Below are 23376 nucleotides of genomic sequence, written 5' to 3'. Positions count from 1 at the left end.
TCAGAAGCAGAGAGCACCATCTGGGTCATGTCGAATAGCCAGAGACAGAGGGGAAACCTCTGGTTTTAGGTTAGGACCTTCCAAGGTCAGTGTGTGCGTGCATGTATATGTGAGCATGAATGTGCACCGCCTGAGCTGACAGGTGGTGTGAAGAGGTGCTCCCACACTGCCAAGTTTCCCCTCGCTTCCCCCTAGTTGTCTGAATCTACTCCCTTCCTGCTTCGTCCAAGCAACTATCAGACAAGCCCCTGGCCTCTACTTAGTAGGTTAGATGCTGCCTGGAGTCAAAATGCCTTCTGCCAAGCTCTGATTCTGATTGTATTCTCTTTGTCCACAGGGCATTTCTCCTGTGAGCCATCACCTGGGCCTTTGCCTTTCTTATATTAAAAAAAAACTCTTTATCTGTATTCTAGCTCAGTCTGTGCATTATCTGGTAACCATAGCAGCTTTGCCTCTAGCAGAAAAAAATGAAGTCCTCTGGGTTAATTTTTAATGTTTCCCCTGGTAAAGAATGATGTTATCCATGAAATGGATTGCTGGCTGATCCCTGAAACTCGGCAGGAGCATGGATCTCAAGCATATTTTCAGATAAGGCTTTGTCAGGCGTGCTGGTCTAATAGAGCATTTATCACAGAGACAGGGGAAAAAGCAAAGAAAGCTAATGTCCCCTGAATGTTGGGCACCATGTTGCATCCTGGACTTGTATTGTCTCATTCTGCATTCAGGTATTGTTGTCCCTATTTTTCAGAGACATATGGAGGGTCAGACTTGCTTGAGGTCAACTATTTCAGAAACGGTGGGCCCCAGGAATCTGAGCCCCATGGCTGCTGGGTCCAAAGCCTTGATTCTTTTCCACATCTGGAAATGGATCAAAACCCCATGCTATCTATGGCTAGGGAGTTTGACTTTTGAACAACTGAATGTGCTGCCCTCCCAGCCTCTTCTGACAATTCCATGGGCCAGGAGAACAGCCTGGAAAAGCAGGTCTCCCTATAAATGTCTAGTGTCCTGTTAGAACCGATTTTCCTGGTCCCCTTCCTCTTCCATCACTTTCTAACTTGGGACTCCTGTAGAAACAGCTGAAAGGCTCACAGGAACTGTCTCCCCAGGAAACTTGTGGAAAACACAGGTTACATCTCAGATTTCACAAACCACTAATGAGATGCAGATGATGTTCAATCTTCCCACACTCTGTCTCACAGGGTAATGACAGCCAGGACCCAGCTGAAGTTCCAAGACTCACATAGTTCATTCTCTCTGGGTCTCCTTTTCCCATCTGAATTTGGGGCTGAGTTAATTCATTTCTCCACTGGAGTTACACCTTGGGTCTAGTGTGTACCACCTCTATTACTAGTGCCCCGGATGAAAACCTAAGTCCCAGGTGTTTTTACCCTGCCAGTGAGCTCAAGGCCAGGCTCTTGCTTGCTGGTCCTTTTACATCCAAATCTCACTCAATTGTAACATAATTATTCCTTTGCATTTATGATTCCCATGGACTGGGGATATAGCTCAGTGACTCAAGCACCCGCCTGGCAAGTGCAAGGTCCCAAGTTTGATTTCTGGTACCAGAAAAAAAAATTATAAAGCATTTATGATTTCCATTTTCCAAATAAAGAATCTGAGCTGAGATTCACCTAAGAATTTACCAGTGTTAATCTTCCCATAGTCCTCTAAAAGGCACTCTACAAATGATGTTTGAATAAATAAATGGATGAAGAATGTATGAATGGATGGACAAATGAGTGGGTGGATGGATAACTCCTAACTTAAGAGACTCTGATACCCAGGCATCTTCCCTGCCCTACTAGTCACAGGGCACAGTGCCCATTTTCTGCCAGGCTAGCTCGGTCCTCAAGCCAGCCTGGAGACAGGAGCTAGCTATGCAATATAAGGTCAGTCCGACCCCTTACTAGCATCACAGGCACAGGGACTCAGCGGATCCCTTATATCCTGACAGATGTCTTGGTCAGCGGAGCAGCAAATCTGCATCCAGAATTTTTCATTTCATAGTGTAATGATGATTATTTGCTGAGCTCTATGACATAAATAATTTATTTGGCTAATCCCCTTCCAAGTGACACTTTCCTAATGAAATGTCTTAGTTTAGAGGAGAACGTGTTCATTACGAGAAGGTCTCCTTTGCCACCAGGGCACCAGGAGATAACAGAACTGGCAGGTGCTTTATGAAATCTATTTGGCAGGCTCAGGGCCTCCTCATCATCAGGATATCACTGACAGCTATGTATTTTACAAAGTCTGTGTCATTCCTTTGTCAGAGCCACAAGCAACCTGCCGCCTTTGTGGTCACCCAGCACCCTCTCCCCAACACTGTGGCAGACTTCTGGAGGTTGGTGTTCGATTATAACTGCTCCTCTGTGGTGATGCTGAATGAGATGGACACTGCTCAGGTAAGAAAGGCCCAAGGGCTGTCCTAGGTGGGTCCAGGTAGGTCAGGGGAGCCACACTGTAGACTGGGAGGGAGATCTTGTGATGTGCCCTGTGATGGTCACTGTCTGGCTATGTGCACCAGGGAAGTCCATTCTGCTGCCCGCATAGACAAGAAACCTCTTGCTTGATCCTCTTCCCAGATAACCCCAGCAGTGACCTAGCCTGCCTTTGAGCAAAGGCCAGGGCTGTGAACATTGCTGCCTGCCTCAGGCACTGGTTAGGCCCTTGCTATAACCACAGAGTGCTTACAGAGCCAGGAAGCCACCTCTCCAACACTGAGCACTGTGGCCCTAAAGAAGACTCAATGTTTGGCCACACCCACCTGCTCTGACCCCTTTGTCATGCACCCCATGCTGCCAGAACCTGGACCTCAAACTTCCGGAAGATTTGCTCCTGAACCACCTCTCCCCAAAGCTCTGGCTTCATGCCCTGGCCCATCTGGGTTGGGCAGCTGCAAACATCATGAACTTACAACCCATCTTCACACTTGGGACACGGGACACACACATGTCTAAAGATAGCTTTTTTGGAGACTGGCCCTTTCTTGAGTGAAAGAAGTGAAAATTTCCTGTCCTCTCACTGCCTTGAAGACAATTCAAAGCACCTCGGTTCACTCCCGTAGGGCCTTATGCAGAGCCTTGGTGGCAATGAGCAATATTTTCAACAGGATCTGAGCTATCTAGTTTCAGCCTTTAGAAACTCAGCCTTGCCATAGAGATGGATGAGCAAGTTGTCCCTCCATCCTGTGGCTGTGCCATAATAGAGGTCAGCAGCTAAGCTCACAAGGAGCAAGGAACGATGCATTCGGCCCAGAGAGTGAGAGTACACTTCAAAAAGAAGGTGATTTTTTTTTTTTTTTTTTTTTTACCATACAAAATGTGTTTAAACTTTATTAGCGTTCTCACAGTTAACATCAGACTACAGGATTATGATATGCTTGGGTATTACCGAACAGAAAGTAGTCAGATTCGTTTTGTTCCTTTGTAGTCAGAAGACACTTTGTCAGGTTCCCTCGAGAAGCTTCACCTCAACAGTGAGGGCACATTTTGCTCTTCTGAGCAAATTTTTCTTAGCAGCCCAAAGCGTCTCAACCAAGAATGTACCAGCCTCCATCTTTCCCGGCCTGAGGCGGGGAAGACGCACACTGGTGGTACAGAGAACAGTGCACCTTTGGGTGCCATCCAGTATTGAGACCCCCAACCTTCCAGATGTCGGATGTGCTGAGTTCCTGTCCTCTGAAATCACAGGATGAATTCCAGCGGACCTGGGCTAGGACTGGGTCTCAAGAAGGTGATTTTGACCTTGAATAAAGTGGATTGTTTCAAGTAATGGGGGATGAATTAGCTGGGAGAATTCCAGAGCCAGGTGCACTGCCACCTGCCTGTAATTCCAGCACTTGGAAGCTGAGACATAAAGATTGTATGTTCAAGCCCAACCTCAGTAATTTAGCAACTTACTGAGATGCTGTATCAAAATTTTAAAAATTAGGGAAAAAATGGGCTATAGTTCATTTTTTAAATAATTTTATTGAGAAACAAATAGCAATGAGACAGTTTCAAAACAGATTACTACCACAGTTTCAATAATTAATACATTGCATATTATTGTCTTAGTGGTTATTCATTGTGCAAGATGCAGACATGATATCCTGTCCACAAACACTATACGAACAAATCTCTCTATTCATTGAATTAAGAGAATGTGGCTGTATATCTATCCTAACTATTTTGAATATACAGATACAAATCTTGAGGGCCCTTAGTTCAGTTCTGAATGCTGAAACAAAAATTTCCAGCAGAAGTGAAAGCAGGGGCAAATTCAACAGGATGGATAGATGTAAGTTTGTTTGCAGTTCAGCTTCTGTTTCAGCATGGCTGGGGCTTGGGATCTGTTCAAAAAGAGTATGTTGTGGCTGAGGAGGCCAGCTTCCATAGCTCCCTGTTCAGGGCTCAGAAGCTAGACTTTTACATTTTAAGCCACAGGATCCTTCCTAAGAATAAAAGCATTCATGCATAGTCAGGGTATGAAGAGCTATGACCAAAAGCTGGTCATTTTGAAGTAGGACCTAGGGGTCTGGGGTTCTAACTACCTTGGCCTTTCACCTCCTCCTAGAGGCCATGGAAGCTCAGTCACCCTTGGTTCCTTTGTGGGATCCCAGAGTGTCTAGGAAGACAGTTACAAAGTCCTAGATGTCTCCTAGGGAGAGATTTGGGGAGGTGTAAGTGTGGAGCAACACAGCCAGAGTTCCTGATAGAAAACCAAGTCCAGGACAAGGAAAAGGGAATGCCAGAGCACAAACTTGGGAAGCAGAAATTGGGGTGGAAAATGTAGCACATACGCTGAAAATAAAGGGAGATCTGAGCTGAGGATGTGGCCTGGAGGTGGGAGAATAGGGGTTTAATGTGAAAATGTCTCCGGTGTTGACATCCATAAGATTTAGAGAACAGGTGCAGGTGTGAGGTAAGTGATGGAAAAAAGAGGTGGGCATCTCATCTGAGCAATCATGTGTCCAGGGAACACCTGGCCAAAATGGAAAGGCAGGAAGGTGCAGGAGGCAGGAGAGGAGTGGAACAGGAGTGGACAAAAGGGAGTCCAACTCCAGGTGTGCCGGTGTGAGCCATCCAGAGAGATTCTTCTCATTCACATGACACCTTTGTTGAGCATCTGCGGCAGCTATTTGTTGGCTGCTCTCTTAGTTGTGTAGAATGCATCAGGGAACAACACAGACAAAGCGAAACATAAAAGGTCCCATCTTAAGTGCACTTTCTATTTCAAAGTGGGATGATGAACAATAAACAACACCTTACAAGGTATTTAATTGTATATTAGGCAGGTACAACAGCATGAAAAAAGATAAATCAGAGGACAGCATAATGAAGATCAGAAGGCTAGCTTGGAACTCAGGAGGCAGTTGTAATAGAGTGGTCAAGAAGGATTTTTTTGGGGGGGGCTGACTCATAGGGTGGTCAAGAAACACAAAGGTGAAGATGTGAGAAAATAAACTGTGTCACTCTCTCACAAAGAATGTCGCAGGCAGAAGAACAACCTGTACCCAAGCCAACAGTAGGCACACATGTGTAAGCACCTGGTGACCTTGAGGAATAGCACTAAGGTCACAGGCACACAAGAGAGTGAAGGTGGGAAGAATAGCAGACAGCACCATCAAAGACAAGGCAGGTCATGGAGGATGTTCAACGTCATAGGAAAAATGTGAGGTTTTACTCTGAGAAAGAAGAGCCATTTGACAGACTGTAAGCAGAGAGTGCCATAAGGTAACATCTTTTAAAAGCATTCCTCTGGTTTTTGTGTTGAGAAGATGTTGTTCAGGAGAAGAGAAGAGCAGGAACTCATGGCAGACACAGAACAGAGAAGAGGCTACTGTAATTATCAGGCGACAATGGCCCAGAGCAGTATGGCAGGAAAGGCACGGGCTCCATATATATCCTGAAGGTACAGAGGACAAAATGTGGAATGTGAGAGATAAAGAGGAATCAAGGATAACTCAAGGTTTTGGAGCCTAAACAGTGAAAAGAGGGAAACTATGATACCTTTGAAAGTAATGAATTCCCATAAAGCAGAGTTCTAGAATATTCCCCGCAGAGTTTCAGAATCAGAAACCATTGCCACCTGTTTTCTTACTTGACAAACATAAACTCAGCTCCATATCTTAAAAGTTAATAGGACCTATGAAAGCCCATTTGTTCTTTTTCCAGTATCCCTTTTACCAAACCAGAGCTCAGACCCAGAACAGGAGTTTCAAAGAAACTATGTAAGTTAGAAAGTAACCACATTACTGTTTAATAAAAAGGTCAAGGTCTTTGGCTATATGTGCTCTTTTCAGGATAGGTGAATGAGTGATCTTTCATCCCCAGATGTTGGTACAGACTTTGAGAATTGAGTCCCTAAATGCAAAACATCAGGTTCAGTAGCGCCTCGAAGTTGGCTGCCATATGCAGCTGGCAAGCATCCCTTAAAATCAGCAGATGAATAGAGCACTTATTGATATAAATATCATCACCGCAGCAGCTGAGCGCCTTGGGTAAATAAACAATGACACAGCATGGGCATCGGAAAAGCCGCCCTCAGCACCTGGAGGGGTGGTTCTTTGAAGTGGCATCAGCATTTGCCTGCCAGAATGCTCCTGCCAAGGCAGCCCAGGGAATGGGCCAGCCCAGCCACATGGATCCATGAACCATCTGCCTGCAATGAACCTGTGCACTGCTAGATTGCCCAAAGAGGACCACATTCCATGACTGCGGGCTGTAAAGAGTCACACTCAGGGTGGGCAGGATCCCCCTTGGTTGCAGCAAAATAAGAACAAGGAAGGACGTACGCTTTCAGGGTGTTTTATATTCTTACATCACTGTTCTACCTCTGCTCAGAATCATACATGACTGCAGTTATTCAGTCATACCAGCCCCAAATAGTCTATTTTCCACAGTGTCTGCCCTTCAAAGACAATTATGATCAATGAAGACTCATGACAAAGTACTCAGATTCCTGCCTGCGACCCTAGAGATTTTTCCAGCTCTTTAGAATTCCAAAGCCTCTATGTCAAAGTACTAAAGCAATGTTCTAGAACCACAGCCTCCAACAAAAGACTGTTTCCTCAGACCTACAGAAAGACAATTTCAAATGCATCCAATTTATAAGATCTCTTCCATCCTGTAGACTCTGTGATAAACCAGAGAACATGGAAGAGGAGACTCCAGAAAGGAAAAAGGCCTTGCTGCTGTGATGTCACAGCAGACCATGTAGGCAGCTCAGGAGCTCTTTCACGCCAGCCCTGGGGTAGGCTGTCTGGTGGACAGAATCATGGCTCCCCCCCAAGGACATCTGTGTTCCAATCACTGAAACCTATTCATTAGCTTTCATATCACTTGGACAAAACACCCAACACCCCCAACTTAAAGGATCAGAAGTTTGATTTGGCTCACAGTTTTGGGAGAGTCAGTCTATAGCTGGCTGGCTCCAAGGCAGATGTCGTGATAGAAGCATATGGCAGATGAAAGCTGCTGGCCTCCTGACAGCCAGAAAGCAGAGAAGGGAGCATACTTAACTATTCTGCTAGGCCTTTCTTAATCTACTGAAGCTCACGTATCAGTCGTACGTGAATATGTCATTTTACATGATGAAAGACACTTTGTAGATGTGAGGCCGTGAAGGCACCTGAGAAATACAGGCTCTCTGGGGTTACGCAGTTGTGCCTGCAGGGTCCATGGCAAGCACCCATAGCTCTGTTTTCATCTTGACTCAACTAACATCTTAGCAAAACATGCAGAATTGCCCAACTCTGTCAGAGCCAGCCTGACCTTGCAAGGGACTTTGTCTCTCCCTACATTTACTGGAATATTGGCAGAAATCGAATAGGAAGCCTGGCATCAAGAGACATGAATTCAAGTTCTATCCTTGCACTTACAGGCTGTGTTGCCTTGAACTAGTTTCTTAACTTCTCTAGGCTTTAATGTTATCCTCTGTTAGAATAATAGGACCCAGATGTCAGCCGAGTTTCCTCCAGCTCCAGAAATTTAAACAAAATTGGCTCTGTTGTTTACTCTTCATCCTGTGGCAAAACCCAATATCCACCTGAAGATTTCTAGGACTCTGAAGGGAGCCCTATCCCTGCTTTCACTCCAAAGCTCCAGCTAAGATGTGAATGGGGACATCATGAAGTCTGCACCCTGACAGTGTTGTGACAGAAGGTTGAACACCACACATCCACAATTCTTAAGTGCTATCTTGCTTCCTCCGCTGGCCCGAAGCTGCACACTTTCTCCCTGTCCCATTGCCCAAACCATTTCCTTCCTTGTTCTGGTCCCCCTTCTCCCCCACTTCTCTCTTAGCTCTCCCTACCTATCTTCCCAACTACGAGCCTCAGCTGTCTCCCTAGTACTTCTTTCTATAGCCTGAACTTGGCTCTGCTTCTACCCTCCACACTGCTGTAGGTATTGCCCTAAACACCTACCTTTCCTTCCCAGAAACAAGCTCAGTTCAGTTGTTAGAAGTGTGAGTTTACCCACCACTTGGACGTTGCATTAGCACATATGGGGCTGTTGAGTGTACAAGGAGTTGTATGCAAATGGGCTCCGATTTTCATCCTTGTGTCTTTCTCTGTCTTTAGCTTCCTGTCACCGTTTCCCTACAATTTCTTTCTAAACTGGCCACAGTGTCAAAGGCAGTTCTACCTTTTTATAGCATCTGTTTGAAGAAATTTTATAATCATTTATCCAAATTTTAAAACCAATTCAGGCGGCCCTTTTAAATTTCTCTCCTTACACTACTAATGGACTTCACCTTTAGGTAGCCTGGATTGATTTTCCCTTCTATGAACCACAGAGGTCCAGATAGTCTTCCATACCTGAAGCTATGATATTACTTGACCTTTCCATTCTATCAAGTATTTTTAATTAACAAAACACATAACTAAGGTATCCTGAAATATATGTTTAAATTATGGGGCTTTTCCCAAAAGCAGGCCCATCTGCTAGTTTTTATTCAACTCATCAGAGCGTGTTTATTTCAGCAACTAACAAGCTTTCTGATTCCATCAGCGAGTAAAAGATGTTTAACGGGGAGACTCCCTCCGCATCTGTCATATCTCACCCGTGAACTTGCACCCCCGAAGGACATGTTTTCATGGCCCAAACAGTGATGGAGATCACTCGGTGGAATAATGGATGGCAGCTGTTCCAGGGCAGCTTCTCAACTTTGCTTGGTTTAACTCATTCTGACAATAAATAGCAAAGGTCTTCTGCTTTTCTGGAGGAAATGGAGCCATTTCTAAATCATCACAGTAACTGGGCCGGCTCTCTGCCAGCAGTCAGCCCTACTACCTGTGTGCCTCAACAGTGGGAAGCCCCCTTCTGAGGCAACACTGCCCTCCCCAAATCATTGAGAAGGCAGGCTAGGAGAAAGCACTAGGAGATGAGGTTGAACAAGACACTTGGTCTAGACTCTAAGCTAAAGAATTTAAATCTATTATTGGAGATAGCCAGCTTTAAGTTTTCCGTCTAAGGAAGTAAATACCAAGGTTATGTTGAATGTAAGTGTGGTCTCAAGGTCGGCTGGATCCTCATGGTCTTAGAGAACCAAGCTGGCCTTTCAGAGCCTTAAGGAAAACAAAGCTTCCCCTTTCTAAGAGATCTATAAGCTCCTATTTACTTACCTGCCCAGAGTCTGGTTCCTCTGTGTTCACATCATCTGTGTGATCTTTCCCATTTCTATGTCACTCATAGAGTAACGCATAGTTTCTTGCTGGATTCAACAAATCATCCATGGTCACTGAGCACCATATATACTATTAGAAGTTTATGGAATAGTTAGAAGGTTGTGAGAGAGATTGCATAACAGTGAGTCATCTAATTTTCACTGGTTCCACAACACTCCCAGCCATCCTCTTTTATTTTTTTGAAAATAACCTATAGGTCTCTCTCCTTAGGCATGCAGAACAATGTCCTATATCCCAGAGGCTGCCTGGGATAGACAGACATCCCAAGCTGGCTAGTTAGAATTTTTCACATAAGGGCAGTCCTTACTGAGAAATTTTCATAAGGACTGTAAAGTGGAAGAAGGGAAAAACACCCTTCCCTTTATCTATCATGTTTTGTGTAACTCTTCCTTGTGCTGCCTAGTAATTATAACCAAATACACTGAGTTCTCACTAGATACAAATGCCTGTGTTATGAGACCTTAAAATTCACAGCCACACACAAACAGGTGAAGCTAAAAGCCCCAACCTGGACATTCTGCTATAAAACAACAAAGATGCAATTTAAACACAGCATTTCAAGCAGGGAGTTCGGTACGTTTTCCCACCTTTTTCTGGGCTACATAGACCAGAAAAATAGTCCCCACTCAGATACATCTGAACACTTGGACGCCAGGACAGTCTTGAGCTCAACTATAAAGAACATTTCTTGTTAATGAGAATCATTTCCAAGGGTCACTAGAAACAGAACACTTGGCCTCCCCTGTTTCTTCCCTCTCGATGGAAAATCCTGGGCTGCAGGAAGACCCTGATGATCCCGGACAGTGCAAACCCACATCTACCCACACTTCAGCAAGCTGAATGTCACCCACGATCATCTCACAAATTAGGGAACCCAAGTGAAAGGATGACTCCAATTTAGGATTAGAGGGACCTCCAACCTTTTCCAGCCCTCTAGGCATTATAGGAGAGTGACCTGGAAAATCAAAGGCAGAGAAGTGTCCCAAACTATGGGAGGCTTGTTCGAGGTATGATAGAATCTATTAACTGGAGAAATTGGTCTGGAAATCTTATTAAAAGAGACAAGTCATTCCACATTCTCTCCATACTGAAAATATTGGGGGTAACAGACTTTCCCCGATACCTCGGATCCTGCACCTCATGCCAGGCTCACAGCCAGACTCTTACAAGGCTAAATTCAATGCAGCTGATAAACGCAATTATTTTTTTTAAGGACAGCTCTGATTAATTCCCATTTCTCTGGCGAGCCAGAGACTTATCTGCACCAGTCCCTTATTACTGCAAAGGTTGCAAGGCAGAAGAGCCAGTGGCAAAGAGAAATGAAGTTCAAATTGTGGATTTGTCATTACTGCACAGCTCAGCAGTGGATGGTTGTCCATCTGCAGAAGCCGCTGTGACTGGCCTTCCTGACCACCCCCCCACACACATACACCCTCACACTCACATCTCCTTTCTCAATACGCTCGATTAACCCCTGGTGGAGACGCCAGGAAAGCAAGGCACCCTTAGTTCCTGAAGCTGAACCTCACACATGTTTGCTACTTATGAGGGATGCAGAGAAAAAAAAATCCTTAAAATTTAAATACAGGTGGTCCCCAACTTATAACAGCTTAACCTGAGATTTTTGTTTCTTTACAGTGCTGTGAAAATGCTATGCATTTACGACTTCAAATCTTGACTTTGCTTTTTTTTTTTTTTTTTTCAAATCTTGACTTTGGATCTCTTCCTGGGCTGGCAGGAAGATGATTCTGGGGAGCAGCTGCAAGCTGAAGCTCCCAGTTAGTCTCAGGAAGGGAAACAATAAATACGCTATTGTGTGCAATACTGTACTGGCTTGCTAAGCTATGATGTCTAATGGATTGGGGGTATAAAATGCATTTTTGATTTATCACATTTTCAACTAATGATGGGTTTATGGGGATGTAACCCTATTATAACTCAAAGAACATGCATATCATAGTAATGATATAATAGCAGTGATTATATAATAATTAAGTTATGTATGTAGTATAGTTAATTATACTCTCAAATAAGAACTTAGTCCATACCTGGTATTGTGATGAAGGCTTTCTTTTCATTAATTATCTTCTTTGTCTTTAGAATAGCCCTACATGACAGGAGTTGCTGAACTTTTGCTGTTAAGGGCCAGATAGGAAATACTGCAGGTTTTCCAGGCCACATGATCTCTGTTCAAAATATTCAGTTCTGTGGTTGTAGCATAAGGCAATCGTAGATCATGAGAATGAGTATGGCTGTCCTCCAATGAAACTGTATTTATAAAAATTCCCTTATTGTGATCATCAGAACACAGCATACTGAATGCTGCCAACAAGGTGTATGAATTTAGCTTGTGCCTAACCTAAATCCTGAGTTTCCACATTTAATTGGGAGCTTATGAGTTTCCCTTTCTTGCTATTCAAGGCTGGGACCTCCTGCATGTCCATCTACACCACTGGTATTTGGGCCAGGTAACACCACCCAGGAGGGAGCTCTCCTGTGCACTGTGGGTTATTTAGCAACATCCTGATCTTTACTCACTCACTGTTCACAACAACACCTAAGTGTGATGATCAAGACAAACTGAGTGTGATGGCACACTCCTATAATCCCAGCACTTGGGAGGCTGAGACAGGAAGATCACCATGAGTTCAAGGCCAACCTAGGCTACATAGTGAGTTCAAGGCCAGCCTGAACTTCATCGCAAGACCTTGTCTCAAAAATACTACAACAATAAAAACATCCAGGACCTTGGATGCTGTCTCCTAGAGGTTAGGGTGACATTGCCTCTGTCTTATAATGAAGGGGGAAACCATCATCCGTTCCTCTCAGTGGCAAGTTCTAATTCCCAATTCCACAAAAATTTGGAAAGATCATCAGCATGATCTCTTAATCCCGGGGGACTGTTCTCAAAGAAGCAGTGCAAGGGAAGCACAATTGTCCCCCGTCCACATGGAAGAAAGCTAAGGTCTGAGTCATACCACTAGTAAGCAAGAGCCTGGATTGGAACCCAAGACTACCAGAAGCCAAAGCTTATATTTTTTTAGTAACTCATGATCTGGTGATGAACAAACACTGTATATGACTCCTGGAGTGGGAAAAAAGGCTGCCATGATTTCCATGATAGAAAAAGAAAAAAGAGATAACACAAGTCCTTCCCTCAGAGCATTGTATCTAATCCAGGTGGCACCATTTGAAGATCGATACTATTCTCTCCATTTTATAGACGAGGAAACTAAAGTCTCCCAAGGATAACAAGTAGTTTGAGATCAGCAAAATAATGATATTTAAGAATAGTTTCTGGGTTCAGAGCCTTGGCATTTCAACAACAAAGAAAGTGGGCATCTGCTTCCCCAGAGGGCTGTTGTTTCTGGCCAATGTGCCCGTCAGCAGTAAGGAAGCAGTGGTGATACATGATGCTGATGTACTCCCCTCTCCCCTGCTTTGCCTTTGGCTCCCTTTCTTGCCCCAGCTCTGCATGCAGTACTGGCCTGAGAAGACATCTGGGTGCTACGGGCCCATCCAGGTGGAGTTCGTCTCAGCAGACATCGACGAGGACATCATCCACAGAATATTCCGCATCTGCAACATGGCTCGGGTAAGAAGTCTGCTGCCTCCTTTGTGAAGCAGATGGAAGCTCCTGGGAGAGGAGCCCACCAAGCCAGCCAAGTCTGTATTGCACTCTCCTAGTAATCTCTTCCTTGGGGAAGTGAAGCCTTTGCAGATTCCGGCTCCAGACCCGGCAATGCTCTGATACCGAGAGATGCAGAGAGCGATATCCAGCTTGCCATCTGCCTATTTCATGACACACTTGCTGCCATGTAGACCACACTTCCCAAGACATTAGCTCTGCCAAACCATTTTGACATGAGTTGATACAACCTGTGGCTGATCCTGTAAGGTTGGGGCTGGGTCCTGCCATATCAAAAAGTGAAATAATGAATTGATTTAATGAGAATATATATTCATGGGAGGAATGGAGGAATGTTGGACTCAAGGAAACAAAGCAGTAATCTATGAAATGATGGCCACTATTGATCTCTAATGGGAGCCCAGGGTGAGTGGAGTTCAGTTCTTCCTCTTAGAGTTTATGACCTAATGGGAAGGTGAGATGTATTTTGACATATGAACCACAGAGAGCTAGAATTTGGCCCACTAGAGTCAGGGATAGTGTCCCTAAATAAAAGGATACTAAAAATGGGCTTTGATGACTAAGGAGGAGTTTTCCAGGTAGAAAGAAGAGAATCAGTGTACACCAAGGTGTAATGTTAGGTAACAGGATGGTCTGTGGCATTCCCATGACAACAGGACTTAGAGTCCACCTAGTCTGTCTTGCAGTAGGCTGCAACCCTGAGGGTATCTGGATGACCTGCAACCTTGCACAGTAATCTTAACAAGCCCTCTGTTCTCAGCCCCAGGATGGATATCGTATAGTGCAGCACCTCCAGTACATCGGCTGGCCTGCCTACCGGGACACGCCTCCCTCCAAGCGCTCTCTGCTCAAAGTGGTCCGGAGGCTGGAGAAGTGGCAAGAGCAGTATGATGGGAGGGAGGGGCGCACTGTAGTCCACTGCCTGTGAGTATTATGGGAATGTCTCCAACACAACAGATAATGGGTGAAAGAGTGTATATAAGGATGCTATGGACCATACACACCAGTCCTAGGCATGTTTGTCTATACTACATCTTAAAGCCTATAAAGGCCAATGTTAAATGCATTCAAAGGAATTCCAGTTCTTTAATAGGCTGAGGTCTCTAGCCATGATAAATTTTTATATGGTATACTACTATTGATGTGAAACATGATGGAAACAGACCATCGCCCCCAGTGCTTCAAAACTGGAGATATGCCCCACTCTCCAAGAGGAAATGTGAGGTATCCTGCTACTTACAAACAAGCTCAGAACATGGTAGGACCCTCTGGCCTGAACTGCCTATATTAGTTCCTGAAAAAGACATTAAGTTAGCTTAATGGAAGCCCAATATTTTAAACGAACCATCTCATTCCATCTGCCAGGTAGATATTATCATTTCGTAGAGAGGTAACTAAAGCTTGAACAGGGTCAAGGATCAGCAAGTTGATAGAGGAGCTGTGATTTGTGGTCACTGGACTCTAAGATAATGTACCATGCACGGACTGACATTGCCTCTGAGTGAACTAAAGACAGCCTCTGTGACATCTGCTGTGGACGTAGTGGGCACATGGGAACATGGAAAGCATGAAAGCAAGACACTACTCTGAAGGGCTGTGACAAGGCCATAGTGCCTCACAATTAGTGTTTATATCTCCATTACTGTTAGGAACTGGAGCTTTTACTTCTGTCCTAGAATCAGCCCGGCACAGGCAAATGGACCCCAATGTCATTACGCTCAGTGAAAGTCAGAACCTTAGAGGACTGTGGTTGACAAGCTGTGCAGCATTAGGAAGATCACTTATTTGGTGACCCTCAATTTTATCATCTTCCCACTGGGTATGTGGAATTAGATCATCTTTAGATCCTGCAGTGCTTTGATAAGAAGCAGAAAATATGAACTATGTGTCTGTCAACAGGGAGATCGACAGTGTCACGGCTATACTATGCAAATGCTATAAAGGAAATTAGTTAAAAGAGCCACTATCAGCATCTATCTTAAGAGTATAAAGGGGGCTGGTGAGATGGCTCAGTGGTCTAACGCACCTACTTAGAACAAGCTTAGCAAAGCACAGGGACTGTGGTTCGATCCCCCAGCACCACATGCCAGCCAGCCCCGCCCCCTGGTGGGCTGAGCTGGCCACACACACACACACACACACACACATAAATAAATAAAATTTTTTTAAAAAGATTAAAACAAAAAAAAAAGAGTATAAAGGGACCAGAGAGAAGGATTCTACAAAGATCTCAGACCCATAGCAAATCTGCAGCCTTATAAGTTTTGTGTGGAATGTCTGATTCTCAATTACTCATTTTGTTTCTTAGAATTCAAATGACTTGGGGATAAGTGACTGAGATGCCCCCCCCCAAAAAAAAGTGTTATGCTACAGGTAATCTGAACCAAATCCTTCCCCCTTTCAAGTCATTTCTGGAGCTCATAAAGGCATTACTAATATCTCATGGATGTCAAAATTGAGTCTTTTCAAAAGCAGCTAGTTGTTCAATTTTTTCAAGTAGGCAGTGCATATACATGCCAGAGAAGCCAGAGAGCTTGAAGGAAGTTAAATACACTATGCATATTCAGAAATATGGAAACAAAAGCCTTCCAAAAGATACAGTTCTCCAAGTGGAGTCCAGGAAGGTCGTGTGTAGTGTGCTCTGTGTATCTAAGGCTGGTGAGTGACATCAGCTATGAGAAACTAACTCTGCCCATATCCTAGAGTGTGGTAGCTGCCTCTCAGTCAATCTGTTCTCTCCAGTTCCCTCACACTCATTCAAATTGCCCCAGGAGTAGCACAAGACCACCAGGACCACCAGGCCCTGAGACTTTTGCATCCTCTCCTGTGGTCCTCTTGGGCTCTGTTGTTGATGCTTCAGAAAATACTGATTTTTTTTCCAGGAATTCTTCCTCCTCTCTGATTTTTAGCCTGATCTTTTTGGCAGCAGTACCTTTTCATCTATACCTGCCTTAGCCAAGGAAACTAGCGCTTTAAACTGTAGAGCATCACAGGAGTGTTAGCCACTAACAGGAATCTGGCTATCTCTGGGGATCCTGGGCCCCATAACAGCCACTGAAATGGAGCCACCAGTCAGTGAAGAGAGGACAGCTATCTGTACTTAAAACATCTGCTTGATGGGTTTCCTATAGATAAAATTTTGAGAAATTGACTGAGTGCCTTAGTTTCTGTCCAGATGTTCTTGAGACACAGCCCATTACAGGAAATCATTAACTTCTCTTGGAAACATGCCCAGGAGTTTGGAATCAGGTAGATTCCTAAAGGAACTTTCTATAAGGAGTTTGATGGGTATTTCTAGGAAGATGATTTATAGAGCCTCAGAAAGAGGAGTTAACAGAAAGATGGCATTGCCAAGAACATTATTCATATCCTCAAGATTAGTAACATCTGACTTGAAGGTGTACATGTAGAGACCTGATATTTCCAAATACAGTCCCCCAAGCCCATCAGCCTGAAGCTGGCTGTCTGGTACTGGCCTCTTCCTAGAAAAAGATGTGGGGGGGGGAAGCAGGAAAATCACCTAGAACCTCCCATTATCTTCATGGGATATGTAGCAAGAACCATAGTATGCTTTTAGACAAAGTTGTGGGTATCCCAAGTCCAAAGCCATCCTGTAATGAAAGTTTGGGTAGGTGTCCCAAGAGTGACTGTAACATCCTCATAGAAACTAGGAAACATAAGCTAATCAAACTCTCACAGGTCCTCTAGTCCAGTGCCTTCAGCGTATGAATAAGAAGTTAGATCTCAGACTGAGGAAGCAACTTGTCCAAGATCAAAGAAGCTCCATGGCCCAACTGGGATTCAAGCCAAAACTCATGGCTCAGGCTAAAGCTTTCAGCACTGCCATCCCTTGCACTTGCCAAGGCAGTCACTCCTCACTACTGCAGTGTCACTGTAAACTCACCAGGTGTCAGGGAGGGGAGGACAGGAATATGGCTGACCTCTTCTCTCTGTGTCTAGAAACGGGGGAGGCCGCAGTGGGACCTTCTGTGCCATCTGCAGCGTGTGTGAGATGATCCAGCAGCAAAATATCATCGACGTGTTCCACATCGTGAAAACACTGCGGAATAACAAGTCCAACATGGTGGAGACCCTGGTTAGTGTCCCAAGAACTGTTCTTCTGCAGCCAGGACCTCACTGTAGTTCCTTGGACTAAAAGACAACTAGCAAAATCCTTCAAGAGTTGAATTCTGAGTACCCACAGTCTCTGCCCTTTGCATGCACTGTTGTCTGCCCATGTCTCCTCCTTGAAGACCCCCCATTCATCTCTCTCTCTCTCTCTCTCTCTCTCTCTCTCTCTCTCTCCCCCTCTCCCTCTTTCTCTCTTTCTCCCCTGCAGAGAAATCCACATATTAATCCTAGTACACCTGTCTTATTTGACCTTCTGCCCATTCCTTAGGAAAATGTCCCAAATTCAGGCTTAAGGGAAGGAATTCTGGATTAGAAGAATAAGAATTATAGTTTCAATTCAGTCTACACCTATTCTTTTTTTTACTTTTTAAAAATTATTTATTTGTTTGTTTGTTTGTTTGGTATAGGGTCTCACTACATAGCTTGGACTTAAAGTAATCTTCCTGTCTCAGCCTCCTCAGGGCTGGGATTACAAGCTTGTGCCACCATGCCTGGTTTAGCCCACACCTATTCTAATTCATTTATGCTCATTTTATAGTATAAAGTATTGAACTTGGATGCTACAGAAAAAAAGATAAAGAAAGTGGAAAGACTGAGCCCAAGATGATGAGACGTTATGCAATGGTGGAAAGAGACTCTATATAAAGAACTGGAACACAAGTCCTTAAATCCACTCAAAGTGTGGTCACACTCAGAATGAGATCCTACTAGAAGGGGGCCCACAGGCAACATCCTCATTACCTGAGAGTTCATTAAAAATGTAGGTTCTTGGGTCCCTCCCCAGATTTACTCAACTAGAATCTGCATTTTTAGCATATTCCTGAGTTTCTTGTATGCAAGTTATCATTTAAGAAGCACTCTTGAACTAAATCCTAAAAGTAAAGAAAATTGTCCCAACAGGATATTCAGGAACTCGCAGGTAGAGACTGACCTCAAGCAGAACACTGAAGAATGTCCAGATTCAGATTATTTCCTTTTAGTATGAATGTAGATAAAATTTTCTCCCAAATCTGTATCTCTGATCTAATTTATCTTCCCTTTCTTTTTTATCCCTTTCCCCTTTTCTTGTCCCTCTCCTCCTCCCAGGAACAGTATAAATTTGTATACGAGGTGGCACTGGAATATTTAAACTCCTTTTAGCCCAACGGGATGGAGAAACATGCCAGAGTTCAGAGGCTGTTGTGGCCACACGTCTTTTTCTCTGAATAGCTGTGACTGGGCTCAGGGACTCAGAGATGGTCCCCCTGCCTAACTTGAAAAGAAGACTTGTGGTTCTGTGTTCCGTGGTGGGCTCTGCACCTTCTGAGAGGCCTCCTGTAGATGTGGGAGATGCTTCACTCACAAGCCCAGGTTCCCTTCCATACTCGACCAGCCACAACCTTGGGGCCACACAGAAGAGCACCCACAAACAAAGCCCGGGACTTGTGGTTTCCAGAGTTCTTGCTTTTGTTCTTCCTGAGTTTGTGAATCTCATGGCACGCCAGCTATGCAGGTGCTGGGGAGTGAGTGGCCAGCCAGCACCGCTTTCCCTCCTTCTCTTGGGAGTGTTGAAAATATGAATTCTACTCTTCCATGCAGTTGTAAGAATGGGGATTTGGAAGTCACTGCTCTGATGCCCCTTGTAATCTCCTTCAGAGGTCTCTGAAACCAGACACCTGCTCATCTGGATCAGGGCAGCCTCAGAATGGACCCTAGACAACAGCAGAGGCTCCTCTTCAACCTCACACCTAACCTGCATGGGGCTCGGCCCACTACCATTCTGTACCCCTTCCCCAGCCCAAACTTTGACTGTCTGTCATTCACTGACCAGCAGCTCTGCCCACAGCGCAATTCCATAAAAGATTTTCTTTCCCTTTTTGTGGTCTCTGGGAGGGGCTGGGACTGGGGAATGTTGTTGCTCTTCCTTTCCTTTGTAAAAGGGACCGGCCTAGTGCGGGGCTCTCACTGGCTTGTACAATGTAACCCTTATGTCTCCTTGGTGGTAGCTTCCTCTGGAAGGGATGAAGAAAATAAGAGTTGATTATTTTCCCAAGTGTATGTGCAAAGAAATTTGTCTTTTGAGGGTGTAAAATCTTAGTCTCTTATGTCAAAAAGGTAAGGTGAGAGTTTGAATGTGTAGTTCTGAGACAAATCTTTTGAGCCTATTGTAGTATCTGGTTATGTCCTTGAAAGGGTCCCACCTGGGAGAGTACAGCCAATTGAGCAAGGGAGGGACAAACTAGTCCAAAAATGGTCCCTGGTTTCTGGGACATAGCACTAGCTTTGAGCACAATTTGGATCTCAAAATTGAGCTTCTTCCCAGAGAAAGCTAGCCTCTGTCTTGCAAAAGGCCATTGTGGATCTAGCCATGCTTTGGTTTAAAATAGCTCAAAGGGATTAGGCCTGGAACTCTGGGTCTTGCCCAAATACGAGTGAGTCTAGGAGAGGGAGCAGCATCTGCTAAGTATCTCCGCTATGCCAGGCGCCACGCTTGGCACCTTCCACGTGATGTCACATGTAGTCTCAATACCCGCAACAGGGAGCTCTGTTCATCTCCATTTTGCATTTGTGGAAATGGAGGAACCTTTCTAAATGATGGAATCCCAGGCTCCAAAAAGGCAGACAAAGATGACAGAACTTTTTCTGAACTGTTTTCTTCATACTTTCTTCATACAAGCAATTATTTAACAGAGGAGAAATAAGGCTAGGAATTTATGACTAGAGAACTTTGTGGATGGAAACTTAGTTTTCTTTCTCCAGTTCTTCTGGGAGGCCCAAATTTTCAGATATATTTTAGTAACACTTTCCCTGTTACCCTGGAAAGCTAGTTTCATCTAATTTCTTCTTTCAGTGAGAAACAATTCTTCTACTCCCTCAGGCTATGAGTGAGCCAGCCAGGGACACTCTCTACCTTGGTCTCTAGCCAGTGCTTAGGTATAGTGTCTGACAGACTGAGGTGTCCTGGGATCTAAGAAGTGCCATCTTGTAGGCTGGTCTAACCCTGAACAGGGTATGAACAACACCAAATTCAATAAGGCATAGTTTGTGTCCTTACGGGCTCACTGTTGTACTGGAGAAATTGAACCACAATGCAATAGCAGAGGGGATGCGAGTGTTACATGGACCTATGTACAAGAGAGCCTCACTCTGCCTAGGGCCCCCTAAAGGAAGTAGCATTCATTCCAGCTGGGTCTCAGCAGGTACAAAAAGGAAGGAAAGGAAATTCCAGCCAGTGGGTCAGTATGTGCAATGGCAAAGAGGTATCAGGAAGGACAGACAATAGGAGGTCAGGCCAGCAGGAGCGTAGCAGGACAGAGGGAATGGCAGGAAGTAAGCTAGGTCAGGAAGACAAGTGCCCCACAGAGAGTGCAGATGTTGTCCTGTGGTCAACAGCAAGCCAGCAGAGCTTCACGGTGACATGCTCACCCCAGTGCTGAAGAGGCCAGTGGGGCTGCCTCTTCTCCTTTCATCAGACACTGTGAAAACATCCCTTTATGCGTGTTATTTTTTTTTAATATTGTATCTGTTTGTCTTTTTGCTCATTATTTTGTGGCTGGAACAAAATACACAGTGGATCATGAGCTGTTGTTCCTGTAAGAGACCCGGGATCTCTGCTTGACCACAGAGCAAGGTCAGCAAGCCAGGCCTCCGAGCACACTGAGATGGAACATGAAAGCAGCTCGTGAAAGCCGCCTCTGTTGGTGTAGGCTCTGGAGCTGTCCAGATGTCAGGGACACCAGACTTGATCAAGGCAGGGCTGTCACTTGGGAAGTTCAAAAGGAAGTCTCAAAGCAAAGACAGGCAAAAGACCCCTGGGACTAACTTGCTCTTCCCCTTTGATGGGCCTCTTCCCAGATGTATTTGAGCAGGTCCCTGGAGCCCAACTCTACTGGTCCTGCTGGCTTTCTCTGGCTCCGCCCACTGCCCCATTGGCCTTCCCAGCCGCAAGGAGTCCACAGCATGGTATATCAGCCTGTCGTCTCCTATTTCCTGAGATCTTGGCTCATGCAGACAGGCTAATACAGGGCTATTTAACACAGATGCTTGGATTTGTTCTGCTCATGAAAGGGTGAAATAGATGCCAGATAAAAATGAGAGGGGCCTCCATCACGGAAAATGGTGGAAATTTAAAGTTGGCTTCAAGGAGAAGGAAACTTACAAAAATTCAGGCCATGGTGGCTTAACCCAGCAAGGCCAGCTTGTTCCCTCATGTTGTCACAATTCAACCACTCTCCAAACAAGTCAGGGTAGTAAGCTGGTCTTAGCCTTGTGTATGCAAAAGGAACTTAGGTTTAAGGATAGAGTTGACTTGTCTAAGTTCCCACAGGAAGGCTATAAGGCAGGGCTTGGATGAGGGCAAGTAACAGTACCCAGTATTTAGACTTAATAACTTGTCCATGAAATCTCTCAAATGAAATACATCTCCAGATATGTTCTCTCCTCTCATTAGTAACAAGGTAGGCTCACTCTTCTATGAGCATAGAAAAATAGTATTAACACTCTCCACAACAGAAGTGCATTCATTTACGAGGTACTGAAGAGTGCCCTCCCTTAGCAAAGATCTTCCTGTGGAACCCCATCTGGAAACGATGCAAGGAATTAATAAGAAGCCAGAAATTGTCCCCGCCTTATGTGTGTTTATGGCCTAGATAAATTCAGAATTCAGATTCAGATTCAGATTCAGATTCAGATTCAGATTCAGATTCAGATTCAGATTCAGGTCAAAGAAACTCATGGTCCTGGGCCAGCCAGGGACCTCTGGGCCTCTAGACAGCCACAGAAAGCCTTCCTTTGTGGGATGACACCAGCTTGCTTTAGTGTTGGCCTCCTCTGTGCACATGGCCTGAGCAATGGCCCATGAGAGATCAACATCAAATAGAACTAGCTGACATTGAGCTGGGTGCTCTAATATGTGGGCTTGTTTCTTCCAACAGTCTTAGGAAGAATACTTGGGATTACCCTATCATAACTTGACTGAGCAAACAGGGGCTCCGAGGGGAAACACTTGCCCACAGCTCCATGCCTACTAAATGAGCAAACCAGAAATTAAACTTTTGCTCTGATCAAAAGACAATATTTTTTTCCATTATCTGTCTCAGATTTTCCCATTGGGGTTACTCATAACAGCAAAGACTAGAGTGGAATGGGTAACTCTGGATTTTGGTAAGCCCAGCAAAGCCAATGATAAGTATAAAGTTCCCTTACAGTCTCATATTTTAATAATTCATGCAATATTTGCATTCCACTTCTTAATTTCAACATGACTCTACAAATACTTTTAAAAAATGTATCCTATGTAGTTTTGATCTGCTTAGCCTAAGTGTGTGGACCCTAAAGAGTAATATCACAGTCTGTAAAATAATAACTGGCCTACCATTTCCCCCCTAAAGCCAAATCCAGACTCAAGTTCAAAAGTACCTCACCCTCCTGTAAGCAGATCCTTTGATATAGAAGTACTCTGTCCTCACTGTTTCCAAGTTAAGTTCAACTACAGTCTTTTCCAGTTGAGTACTGGGAAGAACCCTTTAGCAGAATAGAATGAGGAGGAACTGCTGAGCTAGCATCATGAGGCATGATACCACAAAGCCCTCAAAGGAAACAGGAAGCTGGATGCAGCTTTAGACAACAGACTCATGAATACAAGCCTTCTAGAAAGAGGTGCCCATTGTCTAGGTAAAGCCCCATGTTTGCTAATGTGGGCAACTCAGTGCCTACATTTTACTTGAGGGGGTGGGGGTCTAGAAAGCCTCTCAATTTACCTTGATATACATTCCATGTATTCCTAACATACAGTACTCTGGAGGAGTACTACCAAGAATCACAAAGTACTAGGCCATAGTGCATCCCTTTGTGAGGGATACAGTGATGATGGAAGGGGATTGGTGTTTGGTTGAAACTTTCCTTGCCATTTCTTGGCTATTGAATGGTAGACCAAACAACT

At 44.6% G+C, this 23376-nt stretch overlaps 1 protein-coding gene across 1 annotated transcript in view; it reads left to right on the top strand.

Moving 5' to 3' along the window:
* The window catches only part of Ptprt (protein tyrosine phosphatase, receptor type T), an 868923-nt gene extending 846837 nt beyond the window's left edge, over positions 1 to 22086 (top strand). Inside the window, exons 28-32 of the mRNA XM_023714963.1 lie at positions 2277 to 2408; positions 13146 to 13271; positions 14086 to 14249; positions 17286 to 17421; positions 18543 to 22086. Coding sequence (XP_023570731.1) covers positions 2277 to 2408; positions 13146 to 13271; positions 14086 to 14249; positions 17286 to 17421; positions 18543 to 18596 — 612 coding nt within the window. The 3' untranslated portion in view covers positions 18597 to 22086. The remainder of the gene's footprint in view (positions 1 to 2276; positions 2409 to 13145; positions 13272 to 14085; positions 14250 to 17285; positions 17422 to 18542) is intronic.
* Positions 22087 to 23376: the final 1290 nt, after the last annotated feature.

The sequence above is a fragment of the Octodon degus genome, unplaced genomic scaffold (assembly GCF_000260255.1).
Source record: "Octodon degus isolate 3935 unplaced genomic scaffold, OctDeg1.0 scaffold00037, whole genome shotgun sequence".
Taxonomy (NCBI): domain Eukaryota; kingdom Metazoa; phylum Chordata; class Mammalia; order Rodentia; family Octodontidae; genus Octodon; species Octodon degus.
The sequence above is the reverse complement of the archived record's forward strand: the minus strand, read 5'-3'. Positions and strand labels throughout refer to the sequence as shown.